General features: G+C 40.4%; 1 protein-coding gene across 5 annotated transcripts in view; it reads left to right on the top strand.

The window, feature by feature from the left end:
- Window positions 1-15,918, top strand: part of LOC143040387 (facilitated trehalose transporter Tret1-like) — a 31,629-nt gene extending 15,711 nt beyond the window's left edge. For all 5 annotated transcript variants that reach the window (XM_076211399.1, XM_076211401.1, XM_076211400.1 and 2 more), the window contains exons 3-7: window positions 3,246-3,365; window positions 6,245-6,368; window positions 11,359-11,532; window positions 13,831-13,968; window positions 14,397-15,918. In XM_076211399.1, coding sequence (XP_076067514.1) covers window positions 3,246-3,365; window positions 6,245-6,368; window positions 11,359-11,532; window positions 13,831-13,968; window positions 14,397-15,196 — 1,356 coding nt within the window. In that variant the 3' untranslated portion in view covers window positions 15,197-15,918. The remainder of the gene's footprint in view (window positions 1-3,245; window positions 3,366-6,244; window positions 6,369-11,358; window positions 11,533-13,830; window positions 13,969-14,396) is intronic.
- Window positions 15,919-16,156: the final 238 nt, after the last annotated feature.

The raw sequence follows: 16,156 nt of genomic DNA, 5'->3' as shown, positions 1-16,156 counted from the left end.
ATGGGAGGAAAAATAGCCCAGTGACCACTTCTGACGTCATGTCGAACGTACATTTTTTTCCTACTGATGACGTCACATAAATCTCAGGCAGAGCAAATTTCTGTTATATTATATTCTTATTTAACACTAATTTAGCACAAAAGAGAAAATAATTAAAACTAATTCAAAAGTATCACAAATGTCTTGAAAATATTACTCTAATGGTGGTGGCATTTCTCGTTAGCATGCTACTTGCTTTTGCTATTTCGTTTGAGTAGAAACGACTTTTGTTACGATCTTTTGTTTTTCAAGATTCCAAACGTCAAATTGCTCTTGCGCCGTATATTTAGAAGATGAATGACGAACTAAGAGAAGTTAAATCTAGAATACAAATGTTAGACACATTGTTGAGATGTTCTAGTCTAGAATACTATAACCGAAGTCGTTTTTGTTCAAACGAAGTAACGAAAGCAAGTAGCATGCTAGTCTTGTGTGCTGCCAGCTTAAAGCTTCAGATCCACTTTGTTCCACCTCTTTTTGTCGTCCACTTCTTTAGTTTATCACTATTTCCACCCGTGCGGGTTTTTTTTTTTTTTTTTTTTTAGAAAGAGATTTTACATCATTATTACCTGCCTCCCCCCCTTCCCCAGGGCACTTTAGACTTGTGAGGCTCTGTTCACATTAGCGGTTTCACCCGCCGCGGTTCAATTACAATGTAAGTCAATGAAGGCATTCGCAAAGAACCGCGTTGTTTTTCCTTGACAATGTGGTACCACTGCGGTTTCCGCGCGGTTCAAAACGCTCGTGTGAACAGGGCCTAAAGCTGTTGTGCACGATTGTTTGGCCTGTGGCCTTTTCTTCTCATCCTCCTCCTCCTTCTCTCCTCGCTTTTTCCCCTTCCTCTCTTCCTCTTCCTCTTTACTAAAAACTATTGATCTAAAACCGTTATCACACTGGGCTATTTTTCCTCCAACCTCCAATTAATCGGCGGTAACGCCCACCTCCAACACTTTTTCCGCCGGAAAATCACCACGACAAACTATTTTATTTTCTCCACAATTTATAAAGAATGTCAGTTGATATGCTGGAGAAAAATCTTTTTCCTCCAGCATATCAGATTCCTTCCCTAAAGCTGCGGACTATAAACCTGCTCTAACAGTCGGAGGCCTCTTTATTTATTTATTTATTTGTTTATTTATTTTAATCAGGAAGAAGATGTCAAAGTACGTTACTCAATAAAGTTTATTAAGGAGGTGCATCGAAATACAGGTACCCATATATATACATATATATATATATTTATATATATATATATATATATATATAATATATATATATATATATATATGCTAATAAAAACACCGGTAACTTGTGTTCTATTATGCAAGAGTAACCACTGGGAAAGAGAAACTGAACGAAGCAGAGCGCTTTCGTATATTACACCTTCAGTGCAAAGTACATCATACATACATACATATATATATATATATAAATATATATATATATATAATATGAGTGTACGTGTGCTTGTGTATGTATGTATATATAAATCTACATATTCTTCTATCTACATGATCCATAGTACATTAAATATTTCAATGTCACGGATTAAACTAGAATCATTTGAATGTAAACAGCCACCAAGACCCAAGACCGTTGCGCAATCACACTAAAAGGCCCTGTTCACATTAGTGGTTTGGACCGCGTGGAAACAGCGGCGGTGCCACAAAGGGAAAATGTACGAGGTCGTGTGCGAACGCCTCCATTAACTTACATTGTAATTGAACCGCGTTTCGAAAGGCGGCAGATGAAACTGCTTATGTGAATAGAAAATTAATAGAAATCTATATATACATATATGTATATATATGTATATATATGTGTGTGTATATATATATATATATATATAAATATATATATATATAAATATGTATATATATATATTATATATATATGTATATATATGTGTATATATATATATATATATATATATATATATATATATATATATATGTGTGTGTGTGTGTGTGTGTGTGTTGGCGTTGTAACTTGCCAAGGTTGGCGTAAAAATATCTTCTTTCAATCTTGTAAAAAAAAAATGTAATCTATATCACCACCGAATTTTTATGATGTGTTACTTGGGCCATAAGCAATAAATAGATAAATAAATAAATAAATAAATACATAGATAAAATTTTCGTACATTTTTACGTTAAGTTGCTAACGGACAAACGAACACAACCGAAAACATAACCTTGTCGGGGGTAATAAACAACAAATGTTCCACATTCTGAGTCAGGATTTTCCGTAAAAAGAGGGAACGAGGATGACAAGAGACAAAAGCGATTCAAGGATCCATTCCCCGTATCTTCCACTATCTTCCACCTTAAATATATATGTACATAATTTTTTTTTTTTTTTTTTTTTTTTTTAGGAATGTTCCCTTTGGGTGTACAGGGAGAAGGATGCCTAGTCTTATCCCCATCCCGTTTTTGTCGCCTTTTACGACTCAAGTGGGAACACTTGGTGGCAGTATTCTTTTCCCCCACCACAGGGTTAACACCGTTCTACAAGTTGAAGAACTTATCACAATGACTGGCTACCTCCTTTATAAGGAGGAAAGAGCCCCTTAGTCTATGGATAGATATAATTCTATTTCCTGAAGCGTTCTCCAGATCTGGCGAGAAGGTTGAAAGTATGACCTTAAGGAGCTTTCCTCGTCCTAAGCACAGGCGACGCAGCACAGAGCAAAAGCAGACTTCCTGTTGCTGAATTAAAGCACAGTTTGAACTTCTCTCTCACCTGAAATGCTGAGGTAGTACATACATATAGAAGCATTTAAAGTGAGAGAGAAGTCCAAACTGTACTTCATACTTCAATTCAGCAACAGGAAGTCTGCCTTTGCTCTGTGCTGCGTCGCCTGTGTCGCCTGCGTCACCGGTGTCGCCTGCGTCACCTGTGTCGCCTGCGTCACCTGTGCAACCTGTGTCACCTGTGTCGCCTGCGTCGCCTGCGTCACCTGTGTCGCCTGCGTTACCTGCGTCACCTGTGCAACCTGTGTCGCCTGCGTCACCTGTGTCGCCTGTGTTACCTGCGTCACCTGTGTCACCTGCGTCTCAGTCTGCGCTTATTATGTCTCCTGCAGTCTATTCCATCTTTATGTCCCCCTTTTTCAGGTCACAGTGGCTACTATGGTTCTTGCAGTCTATTTCATCCTTATGTAGGCTTATGTACTTCATCCTTATGTAGGCCTATCCCTTTTTCAGGCCATGGTGGCGCTGACGGTGGGAATGAGCACCATAGCGGCGACTCTGACCTTGGGTTACACGTCCCCAGCCATCCCGTCGATGTTCTCCGACCCGGACTTCGATGTGACAGACGATCAGGCGAGTGACATCAACAGTACCTCGTCCTTTCGTTCTTCTAAAAGAACTTAAACCAAGTTCCCCCGAGGTGTTCCTTGTGAAGTACCGACCGTATACCTTACGTAGTCGATATTCTAGGGATCTTAGCGACACCCCCTACGGACCAGAGGCGCTGAGCATTCTTTTAGGACTGGAGGTTACTTGAACAATGGTTTTGTTCACACTAGCGGTTTCAACCGCCGCGGTTTAGTTACAGTATAAGTCAATGGAGGCGTTCTCACACCACCGTGTAGTTTGTCCGTGATTATGTGGTACTGGCGCGGTTTCCGCGCGGTTCAAACCGCTAGTGTGAACAGGGCCAAAGACTTTACTTCGGCGCGATCTTGCCTCTGAGGATAGAAGCGCTGGTTATATTTTTCTCCTCATTCTCAATCTTTCTTTACTTTTATTTCTACTTTTCTCTCTCCTCTCTCTCTCTTTCTCTTTCTCTTTCTCTCTCTCTCTCTCTCTCTCCCTCTCTATCTCTCTCTCTCTCTCACACACACAAACTCAGCTCGATGGTGTACTGGCACCGCGTTCGACCGCTAATTCAGCGATCCGAGTTCGAGTCTCACCCAGGGCTAAAAATTTCTGCATCGCTGTACTGCGAACCGGTACTCCAACTCAGGTGGGCAAGAAGTTGGGAATGCGTGTGTGAGAGAGATCACGGTAATACCCATAGATATGAGCTCTGAGCTCTCATCCGGGAGGGGAATAGCTGTCGATCGCGAGTCTAACACGTGATCCAAGACTGATGAATTACACAGACGCCCACATGCACACATTTACTTATAGAAACACACGTTGTATCTACCAAAGACATCTGTGATCGCTCCTCCTTTATTCAGTCGACTTTGATGACGTCATAGGTCTTCTCACTAAGTCGATGGTATTGACTAAACCTCTTCTCTCTCTTTCCCTCCCTCCCTCTCTATCTCTTTCTATCTCTCTCTCTCTCTCTCTTTCTCTCCCATTCTCTTACTAATAGGGTGATCAACGAATGGAACAGACTTAGTAATCACGTAGCAAACACTGAAACTATCAGTTGTTTTAAGAAACGGTTTGACGACTTTATGGATGGGGATGACAGGGGGTAACGGACATGGAACTGCCTAGTGTAGGCCTCATGGTCTCTTGCGGTCTCCGTCATTCTTATGTTCTTATGTATGTTCCCCCTCTCCTCTTCTCTCTCTCTCTCTTGTGGTCTGGCCTCTCCAAAGGGGAACTGCAGAAATTAATAAAAATCGCCTGACGGCAGCCATGATGGATGGGAAAGTACCACCCAGTATGGAAGGTGGGGGATGTCTGTACACACATACGTACGCACACACACACACACACACACACACGGCTTGATGGTGTGGTAGTACTGCGCTCGACTGCTAATTCATTGGTCTGAGTTTGATTCCCCGAACAGGGCTAAAAAGCATCATACAAACAGTCACCCCAACTCTGGTGGGCAAGGAGTTTGTGTGTGTGTGTGTGTGTGTGTGTGTGTGTGTGTGTGTGTGTGTAAGGTCGTTTCATTAGCAATAGATTGGGCCGTGTATGAACTCTGAACTCTCATACGAGAATGTAATAACTGTCAATCATGTGCCCAGCACGTGATCCAAGACAAAATTTACGTTTAGTTTGAAAATATCTAATAAGCTCCGCCCCCCTAGCCTGACGTGTCGCTCTGTGATTGGATTTAGGACAGCAGCCAATCACAGGCCAGGATCAGCGAAGGAGGCGGAGCTTCTTTGAGATTATTAGTATGATTAGTGATTGGCACTTGCTCTGTCACAGAACAAAAAGTAAAGGTGACTGGTTGATTACCCAGAGCTCTTAGATTCTGTTCACACTAGCAGTTTGAACCGCGCAGAAACAGTGGCGGTACCGCTTAGTCAAGGAAAAGTGCGCGGCGGTTGTAAACATTGTAAATAAACCGCTAGTGTGAATAGGGTGGTTGCGTTGTGAGAGTTTGAACCAACTTCTCAAAATTTATTACATTAACATTTTCTCTTTTTTATATTAAATTTTTAGTCACGGTAGTATATGTATTTCGTGATTTTTTAACTTCAATGGTACAACGGATTACAAAGGCTGAATATGCCGACAGGAGACCTTTTGGTCCATATTTACAAATTTTGGTCCATAAAATCCTTTGCCAACTATTAATATATGCATTTCGTAGAATATAATAATAGATAAATAAATAAATTAATATAGAGATAAATAAACAAACAAACAAGTACACAAATCAGTAAATGAATAAAGTGTTCTAACGGCTAATATACTTATTTCTTCATAAAATGTCTGCCAAATTAAATATTAATTCGTGTAATTCGTAAAAAAAAAAAAATCGTACTCCAACAGCTAATACAATCTCTGCTCCATAAAATGTCTGTTAAATATTAATGTATTTCGTTAAAAAATATATGTATTCGTTAGTAAAATTTTCGTTTCATAAGATTTCTTCCAAGTTAGTAATAATGTATGTATTTCGTAAAAATTCTTTCTTTAACGGTTAATATTCGGTTCGATAAAATCTTCCGAAATGAATATTGATTCATTTCGTAATATTAATGATCTAATAATAATAATAATAATAATAATAATAATAATAATAATAATAATAACCATAATGATAATCATAAACATCGTCTTCATAATGATTATATTAGTAACAGGAACAGTAACAATAAAAATGATGATAATAATAATATAATAATAATAACAATAATAATAATAACATTAATAATAATAACATTGATGATGATAACATCGAAACGGTGAAAATATTTCTTTTCCATAAAACCTTCCACTGCGTTCAATTGAACATCCCATATGTCGTCTTATGTTTGCTTCTCTATGCGCAGGCGTCCTGGATTGGCAGCGTGCTCCCCTTCAGCGCTCTTCTCGGGAGCTTAGTAGGGGGCCACTTGGTCGACACGATGGGCAGGAAGGGAGCACTTCTACTCATAGCGCTGCCCTTCACTCTCTGTACGTACAGTGAAAGAACCCTTCATCTACTGTATTCACATGCCCCTATCCTTTTCTTATTTCAACTGAATGCAAGTTATTGTCATCAGGTGTTACAGAATATGTAAAGAACGTCAATGCACTGAGGTGTGTGTGTGTGTATACATATATATATATATATATATATATATATATATATATATATATATATATATGTACAACACTGAATGGGTCCCAGTGAACAGATGTACATTTTTATCAACCACAATACACTTTAATTCTAAGCCATCAATATCGAGAGACTCGAGGAGGCCAACATGCAGAAATTGAGTCCTTGACTGTACCACGTTTCAATTTCTGCATGTTGGCCTCCTCGAATCTCTCTCAATGTTGATGGCTTAGAATTAAAGTGTATTGTAGTTGATAAAATTGTGTGGGTATACATGTATATATAGATACATATATATATATATATATATATATATATATACATACACATACATATATATATATATATATATATATATATATATATACATATACATATATATATATATATATATATATATATATATATACTGTCTCTGTACCTTAATTTCCAGCCAAAACAGGCACTCACACCTAGTTAAGAAGCAATGCAGCAAGACACAGCACCTTGCAGCTGAAGCTGGTTTAAGACGTTATCACACTGGGCTATTTTTCTTCCAACTGTTGGAGCAGATTTCCAGCCCGGGAAGGAACCTGATATGTTGGAGGAAAATAAATTTCCTCCAGCATATCGAGTAATATCTTACGTAAATTTTTGAGAAAACAAAATAGTTTGCTATAGTTATTTTACGGCGGAAAATGTGCTGGAGGTGGGCGGTACCGCCGATTAATTGGAGGTTGGTGGAAAATAGCCAAGTGTGATAACGCCTTCACCCTCATCACTTCATTGGATAGCGACTCTCTCCACACATCCACTAGGGAATTTACAAAACAGACAAGAAAAGAAATCTTCCTAGGTCGCGTCATGAATTCATCCATTCACAATCATTCTTCACTCACACCTGCCCATATGTATGGTCCTCTCTCTTCCATGGTCGACAGGCATTCCCCTTATAACCAACGCCCCCTTAGTCCCATCCATTCACCCATCCATCACAATTTCGGTCTTCCTCTCAAGTTCACTCCACCCACTTTTGCCTTCCACATTCTTTTTGTTAGCCTTTCTTCTCTCATTCTTTCCATGTGCCCTAACCGTGTGTGTGTGTGTGTGTGTGTTTGTGTGTGTGTGTGACTAAATGACCAGCTTTACTGCGATTTGAAATTCGATACCTGTGCTATGTATTCATGAGGGTTCGGGGCCACAGCTTTGACATTACGAATGTGTGTGTGTGTGTATATGTACACAATATATGTATATATATATATATATATATATATATATATATATATATATATATATATATATATTACATGTACCAAAAGGTCATTTCCTGCTTACAAGGAGGGTGACTATTTCAAAGCCTACACTTGTTGGATGTGAGACTACAACAATGATCAAAAATAAAACTGCGTTCTCTTCGAAAGCCGTTTAATTAAGGAATTTTATAATCAAGCAGGTTCGTACACTGTTCACGCACAGACACCCAGAGAATGTAATATGTATGACCTCCAAGATTTATTCAGTAGGCCTGTTCGTGTACAATGTACGACCCTGCTTGGGTATAAACTTCCTTAATCAAGCTGCCTTCGAAGAAATCGCAGTTTAATTTTCCATCAGTGTTGTAGTCGCACATTAAGACTACAACACACCCATCCCACACCCTTCCTAATCCTTTTCCATCGCCCCCTGCCCATCTTAGCACCTCGTGGATGACGTGTCATCCCAGATTCCCGCCACACTGCTTGGACCAAAGGCAGTGCAGCGAGTCACAGCGCCATGGCGCCAGGGTGGCCAGATTTCTCAAACGAGAATACGGTAGACAGCAACTGAAATCACGTTAAATTGTCAAAACTCATGCTAAACCTTTGTTCCTCTACGTTCGTTATCCGGTTTTTTTTTTATTATAAATGTATTATTTCTTGGTGAAAATATGTTAGATTTAGCATAATTATGCAAAATCTGGTCACCCTGCAGTCATGATTTATGCTCGTCTCTGGGCAACCCATCAGTTCCCATGGTAACACCAGCCAGGGCCTTTAAGTCAGTTGATGCCTGATATGTCTTCCCCCACATACTGCTTGATCGATTAGGGGCCCTGATTTAGGCCAAGGTCCCTTCTATAGGCGATTTATTATTATTATTTATCATTATTATTATTATTATTATTGTTATTAGTTATTATCATTATTATTATTATTATTATTATTATTATTAACTTATTATTATTATCATTATCATTATTATTATTATTATTATTATTAACTTATTATTATTATTATTATTATTATTATTATTATTATTATTATTGTCAACATTTCGATGTTCGCTGGCCGAGCGGGTTGGAGCGTTGCTATTTGCGACTTAGGTTGAGATGGTGGCGGTTCGAATCCTGCCCCGAGCGAGTTGGACCAAGGGCATGGTTTATAAACTTTCACGCTATAAATTCCTCTGTAAGGGGCACCGTCCTAGCCTCTTGATACGGGGGAGTTCGCGACTTTATAATGAATCACCATTTTTTTTAGTATATCTTTTGCACAAGTTACGTGATGAAATCAATAACGCCGCAATCATTCTCAGTGCCCTTTCCAGAGACCAAGGTCCCTTGCGTGTGTAGCTACACGCACGGATACACCCCACACACACATATACACACACGTACACATGCACACTCAACACCCCCGCATACATACACTTTAAAAAACATGTACATTCATAGACACATGCGTAATTTTATGTATAACGGAAATTCATTTGCTGACTCGTATTTACTGAACTGTAATGTACAGCCCGAAGGGATTTCTTCCCGTTTTCTATAATTTCCGCATGAGGGGACGGGAAGTGGGGGAAGGGGGTCGCTGATTAAGTGAAGCAACCCTGCTGTGGATGTACTGCATTGCCTCTGACCCGGGCAGTGGGCAGGAGACAGGGATGACCCTTCATCCACGGGGAGCTAAGATGAGAGGGAGGAAAGGGTGGTGGATGGGAGTGGAATGGGTGGGAGTGGGTGCGTGCCTTTGACTTGGCTACCACCCTATAAGTGGAGAGAAGTCCTTGCTATGTGGATAGATGTGGATAATGTACAGGAAAACGGTTACGTTCATGAATTCTGTCCCTTCGTCTTCCTCAAACAGACTTAATCTTCATTTCGTGTAAGGATTCTGAGAAACGTGTTTTCTTCTTTAGGTTATTCCATATTTTGACACACAAACACACACACACATCAATATACTTGAGGCACATGATTGAGTTTATAGTGCAGTGACTGAATGTGCTGTCCTCCAATCTACCGATACTGACCCAGTGAACCATACAAACTGAAACGAGGGTGCGGTTATCCACAAAGTTCAGTGACCAACAAGATGGAGAGAGGGACTAAGGTAGTGCTTACTACAGATTTCGACATGAGGGTAATAACAAAGTCGTGGCAAATTGTCCCCGAAGTGTGCAACAATGTTAACTTTGAGTTATTTCATCAGCTCAGGGCAAATCGAAGGGGTGGGAGGTAGCGTTACGTTGTCGCGCTGACCTGACTTCATCATATCTCAGTGTTGACATTCCCAAGGGAATTAAGACATTGTAAGATTAATCCTCGTCTCTATCCCCACCACAGCGCATCTGTCATCGTGCGTGTGATGTATCACCCTCCATATGCCCCAACCGCCTCATCAACCACGTCATTGAAACTGGCGACGCCCTACGAGTGAGATTTCCAGTTGGAAAACTGGTTGTATGCGGGTTCTTAATCGTTTGGACATCGGTGAAATTGTACACCAGCTAATTCTCAATCAAGCAGCGAACTTCCCTACCCATGAATAACCTTCAACCTTATAATCACTGATATGGCCCCAGACCTCTCCCCCTCTCGGTCGCACCATAAATACCATCATTCTGTGGACACCGGCACCTGGCATCCCCATGCACATTATTTACTCAGATTAGAATAATCCCAAAATTAGCACAAATTGTATACTGTCACTGTATCACTGTTCATTCAATAAATGTATTATCATTACATACACATTCATACACGCACACACACATATGTGTATGTGTGTGTGTCTTTGTGCAGCAATTCTTGGCAGTGAACATTTCTTCCACACTTAATTGCATTTGAGAATTATGCCAAACTCTTTTTGTAACATTTTGCAATCTTCATCTTTTATTTTCTTCTTGACCTTTTCGTCTTCTGTAAATTGATTCCTGTAACTTATTCCTTTCATCGTATTTACTTAAACCAAGAACATTTTGGGTATATGTCTTATCTTCGTTGGACCCCACTAGTTACTTACATCCTGACATTTTATCATTTACCTCTGTTCTCATGACTTTCGGGAAATATTTAATCCATTTCAGAAGTCTTCTTTTAATTCCTCCAATATGCCTCTATATCCATACTACTCGTTAGTGGAGTACCATGCCAAAGGCTTTCCCCAGATCTACTATAGGTACACGTGGTTCATCGAGCCATCTCTCTTAAGATATCGATCACAATTGAGTACAAGCTTAACAGACTTTTGAGACATGGTCGGCTTTCCCCAGATCTATACACAATCACTTAGTCATCTCTCTTGTAAGATATTGATCGTCATTGAGTAGAAAAAGAACAGATAGTAGACACGTGATCTTCCATTTCCGAAGCGGAATGGGTTGTCTACCGAGATCTCCTCACCTGTCTTTCACAATTCTCAAACAATTAGGCTACCACGCTGTTCAGACACTGTTTTGAAATTCAGGGTCTTTTCCTTACTTCATCCTTTCCAAATTAGTACCACATTAGCCTTCTTCCAATCCTGGGGCACTATTCCTTTTTCTAACGAACACACAATTAGCACCTAAAACACTAATACCTCCATTTCGTTTCAGCGTGGGCGATAATTGCCATGGCTACCGACGTGACCGTGGTTGTGCTTGGACGGTTGATCGGTGGCGCCTGCGTTGGGATCCAAACCGTCGCCGCCGCCGTCTACATGAGCGAGATCGTGGAACTCGAACTCAAGGGCGCCCTGGTTGCCCTACCGGGGGCTATGGGCGTTGGAGGTGGGTGCAGTTATTGCGGGGAATAAAGTGTCTCTTGTGGATTGAGGTGTTGCCCTTCCGGGGGCTATATGGGTGTTATTAAGGGCTATATGGGGCAAAGTTATTAAGGAGTGGGGAATCTCTTTTAGAATCAGATGTGTGTGTGTGTGCGTGTTTACCTAGTTGTATCTTACGGGAGGGGAGCTATGCTCGTGGTGTCCCGTGTGTGTGTATGTTTACCTAGTTGTATTTGTGTGTGTGTGTGTGTATTTACCTAATTTGATATACAGGGAATGAGCTATACCTATGAGCTCTTGTCTCTTTCTTTCCAACTATTATACTTTGTTGTGAAGTCGTTTATTGTTTTAGCTTGGTTTATGTCGCATTCAAAGCTAATGTGCGTGTGTGCGCGCGTGCACGCGAGTATCTTCATCCTATCCTACAGTAGGCTGTTCATTAACGAAAACAAAATATGCAAAGAGAGTTATCCTATCCACATGTATCCGTGCATTTACACATGCAAAGTCTACTAATGCGAAATCAGCTCACTTCCTGGGAAGCGTAGGTTGTGTGTGACGTCACTTGGTGTGAACAAAAATATATGGAAAGGCTAGGGGTAAGCTGAAGAACTGGTTGGTACATAAGAACATAAGAATGAAGGAGACTGCAATAGACCATAAGGCCTACACAAGGCAGTTCCATGTCCATTACCACCTGTCATCCCCATCCATAAAGTTGTCTAACCGTTTCTTAAAACAACCGATAGTTTCATCGCTTACTTCATGGTCATGCGCATTGGGAAACAGAACACCTGTTGTTGCACATCTACAGTATCAACTCTGATGATTTCAACAGCAATCCATAAAAGTATAAACCTCTTCGCAGCCAGGCGATTCCTTCCATGCGTCACGTGACCAAAAGACGAATCCTTATGGTGGCGACACACATTAGGTTGGCATGATGCTTGCTTTGCTACTTCGTTCGAGTAGAAACGACTTCGGTTACACTAATCTAGACTTCCGCAAGAACATTTCAACAATGTGTCTGACATTCATATAAGTTAACTTCTCTTAGTTCGCCATTCAGCTTCTCACTACATGAAGCAAAAGTAATTGGGCATTTGGAAATTTGAAAAACAAAAGATTGTAACAGGTCGTTTCTGCTCAAACGAAGTAGCAAAAACAAGTAGCATGCTAGTGAGAAATGCCTAGTGTGCCGCCACTTTTCTGTTTACGAAAATTGCACGTCGGCAACGGTGAGGCTGTGATCCAAGACTGGCTACGTCATCACCGGAAGTCGTAAGTCCGTCCCAATGTTTTCATCGGAAGTCACGTGCTCACGTATTCCCATTCGGCGAGACCCCAAGAAAAAAATCTCTAAAGTCTTATTAAAATAATGATAATAATAACAACAACAATAATAATAGATAAATAAATGAAATAATAAATACTGGCGAATTCTTTCGCTTTTCCAAACCGAATAATCGTCCCAGCTGATGCTGGATCATGTCGTCATGAGTCAACTGGGATATCGTGCCAGATGACGTCACAGCGCCGTTGCTCCACATATTTTGGATGCAGTAGGAACCAATTTAGTGTCAACAGACTTCGTGCGAATGTGTGAATTTTCTTTGCAAGACTATTCCTAAGAGTGAGCTGGTAGTGCATTATTTAAAATTTACTCCATTTGTGACCTAAACTTAATTTTCAACAGACATGTCTCCCCTCTTTGTAAACAGATGCCTAACCTATGCACTTTTATCTGATAATAAGCACTGGAAACAATTCCGTTCGTTGTTGACGTGATTTCTCCAGCATTTTGTAGATAATGCATTATTCTCGCTCGTGATGTAATGTGATCCTTTATCCATCTTGAGACTGTGACACATTCTCCTTCATCTACCACATATCTGACAAGAATTTTTTTTCTAGTATCTTCACTCTTGTTTTTTTATCTACACGTTCTTGTTCTTCCCTGTGCTCTTTTTATCATTATTATTATTATTATTATTATTATCATTATTATTAATTATTATTATTATTATTATTATTATTATTATTATTATTATTATTATTATTATTATTATTATTATTTCTATCTAGAGTTTGTTTATTTGCTGGCCGAGTAGGTTAAGGCGTCGTTACATGAGGCGAAAGATGAGATGACGACGATTCGAACCCTACCACCAGCGAAATTTATCTAAGGACATGGTTCATTAAATTCCACTCTAAAAAGTCCACTGCAAGGGGCACCGTCCTAGCCTCCCGATATGGGGGAAGTTTGTGACATTAAACCAAATCAAATCATACTTATCTGCAGGACTGTTGCTCAGCTTCGTGATGGGTCAGTACTTGATGTGGAGGGATTTGGCATGGTTTGGAGCTTCCATCACCTTCATTTTCGCCATCATGCAGCTTCTGCAGCCAGAGTCACCTCTCTACCTCCTGAAGAAAGCGGGTGAGTCCTCCTCCTCAGATCGGACAAGACCCCTTCTGATATAATTCTTTTCATACAGATCAAAGTTACTTCTTGGATTTTCAATTACAAAATCCTTCTTGACATTTACCACAAAGATGCTGTCTCTCTCTCTCGTATTGGATATTTACTGCATAATATATGCAGTCAATATTTTAGGAACTTTTGTGACATCTCAACAAACCAAGTCACTCATTATTCTTTTGTGACTAGAGACATTCCTCCCTAAGTTCCTCCTTTATCATCCTCATGACTCCACCTCTTTGGAGTGCTAATGTTCCTAAAGATACCTATTCTTGACTGAACCTTACTGAAAGTAGAGGCAAAATATAATGTTGCAACAATGTATGAGACACTGCCCCTACCACTATCCGAGTGATTTAATAAGTACATTTCTCTGATGCTTCCAGATCCTAAGAAGGCTTTGTCAGTGCTACAGAGTATACGAAGGAATGACAAGATAGCACAGGAGGAACTGGAAGCTCTCAAACTCTCCTGTAAACCTACGTCTTCAAATGACAAAGAATCCATAGCCGATCTTCTTGTGGCCCCCAACAGATGGCCCGTGGGCATCTCAGTGCTCCTGATGCTCTTCCAGCAGACCACAGGGATCAATGCAGTGATCTTCTATGCTGCTAGTATCTTCGAGGCCGCCGGCGCCGATCTCGATCCTGGGGCATGCTCGGTGTTGCTTGGGACAGTCAACTTTGTCGCGTGTCTCATCAACATGGCCCTCCTGCCGAAGGTGGACAGGACGAGTCTTCTATACTACTCCTCCCTGTTTGTGGTGCCCTCTCTCGGGTTGTTAGGAGGGTACTTCATAGCCAAGGATGCAGGTGGGGAATGGGAGGACCTGGCAGACAACTTAAGCTTTGTTCCGTTGGCGAGTCTCCTGGTTTACATGGTCAGTTTTGGTATGGGGTGGGGACCTGTGCCATGGATCTTCATGGGAGAAGGACTCCCGAGTCGTGTACGGGGACTTGCGTCAGCGGCCACAGCATGCAGCAACTGGGGAGGTGCCTTCTTAGTGACTAAAATGTTCAACGAGAGCGTCAAGAGTCTGGGGTCTGGTGGGACTTTCCTCGGGTTTGCCATACTTACCGTAGTGGGGCAGATGATCATTGGACCCAACATGCCTGAGACGAGGAATATGAGCATGCAAGAGATTGACCAGATGTATGAGAGGAGCAAAGCAAAAAAAGAAGATTGATGAACCATTAGACCTAGGAGGTAGAAGACAAGGTTCCTCAGTGTTCAATAAGTGTAATAAAGCTCAATGTCCTTCCTTAATGAGATCCTTTGAGCAGTTTTAGAAAATAAAGCGATCTTTTGCCAATTCCCTTTTCAAGTTCTTAAAGGACTCGGTCTGTTTTTGAGAAGCCTGACCAAGATCAGAACTCTAAACAGTGTCCTCTGAATCAGGGTTTCAGACAAGACTGAAATTTAAAAAGTTACTCACGAAGAAAAAAGTTTTCCTATCTTCTACATCTGAATTCTAAAAGGAATGCTTTTGGTTGCCTTTACTCCCAAAAGCCATATATAAACTACCCAAAAGTAGCATTTGAAGTTGACTGACATCAACGCATATTCTTAGCAAGCTTAAAATGTTCACCCATCACTTCCTTCTCTATGTCATCAGAGAGAATGTTGAAGGGGCAATTTATTAATTGTTATAGACAAGCGATACTTCTAAAGAAACCTTGAAGAATCTAAAAAGCTGGCAATGGACCCATAGACCTATTCGTTACGATCTTGAGTTCAGTCTGATGATTAGCAATGCCTTGCATCAATATAACCTGGAATGATGGAGGTCTTATCTCCACAAAAACCGGGAATAGTCTTTTCTGCTACCCTGACAGAAATGGCACCATGTGCAAGTACCTCTAGTTAGGTTAAAATATTTTATGAAAACATTAAAGGGGCCAAACTTTTTTTTATTGTATTCACTTATTTTCCCCCATGGGTCGCTCTTGTCAGAAACCTGCAGACCCAAAGCAACTGGTAACAGTTTCTGGGCCTTTGCTTAGTTCTTTCAACAAAGAAGGATTGCATTGCTGTGTTGTGTGAATATGGGACTGGTTTTATGTCATAAGCTGATAGGAGAGATGTTGCATGTTGTCCACAGTTCTGTGGTATAAAAATATCAGAAATATATTAGAAACTGTGTGTA

This window comes from Oratosquilla oratoria, chromosome 28 (genome assembly GCF_046742065.1).
Source record: "Oratosquilla oratoria isolate Oo_2021 chromosome 28, ASM4674206v1, whole genome shotgun sequence".
Classification (NCBI taxonomy): domain Eukaryota; kingdom Metazoa; phylum Arthropoda; class Malacostraca; order Stomatopoda; family Squillidae; genus Oratosquilla; species Oratosquilla oratoria.
Note: the sequence above shows the minus strand (reverse complement) of the source record. Positions and strands in the feature narration are given on the sequence as shown.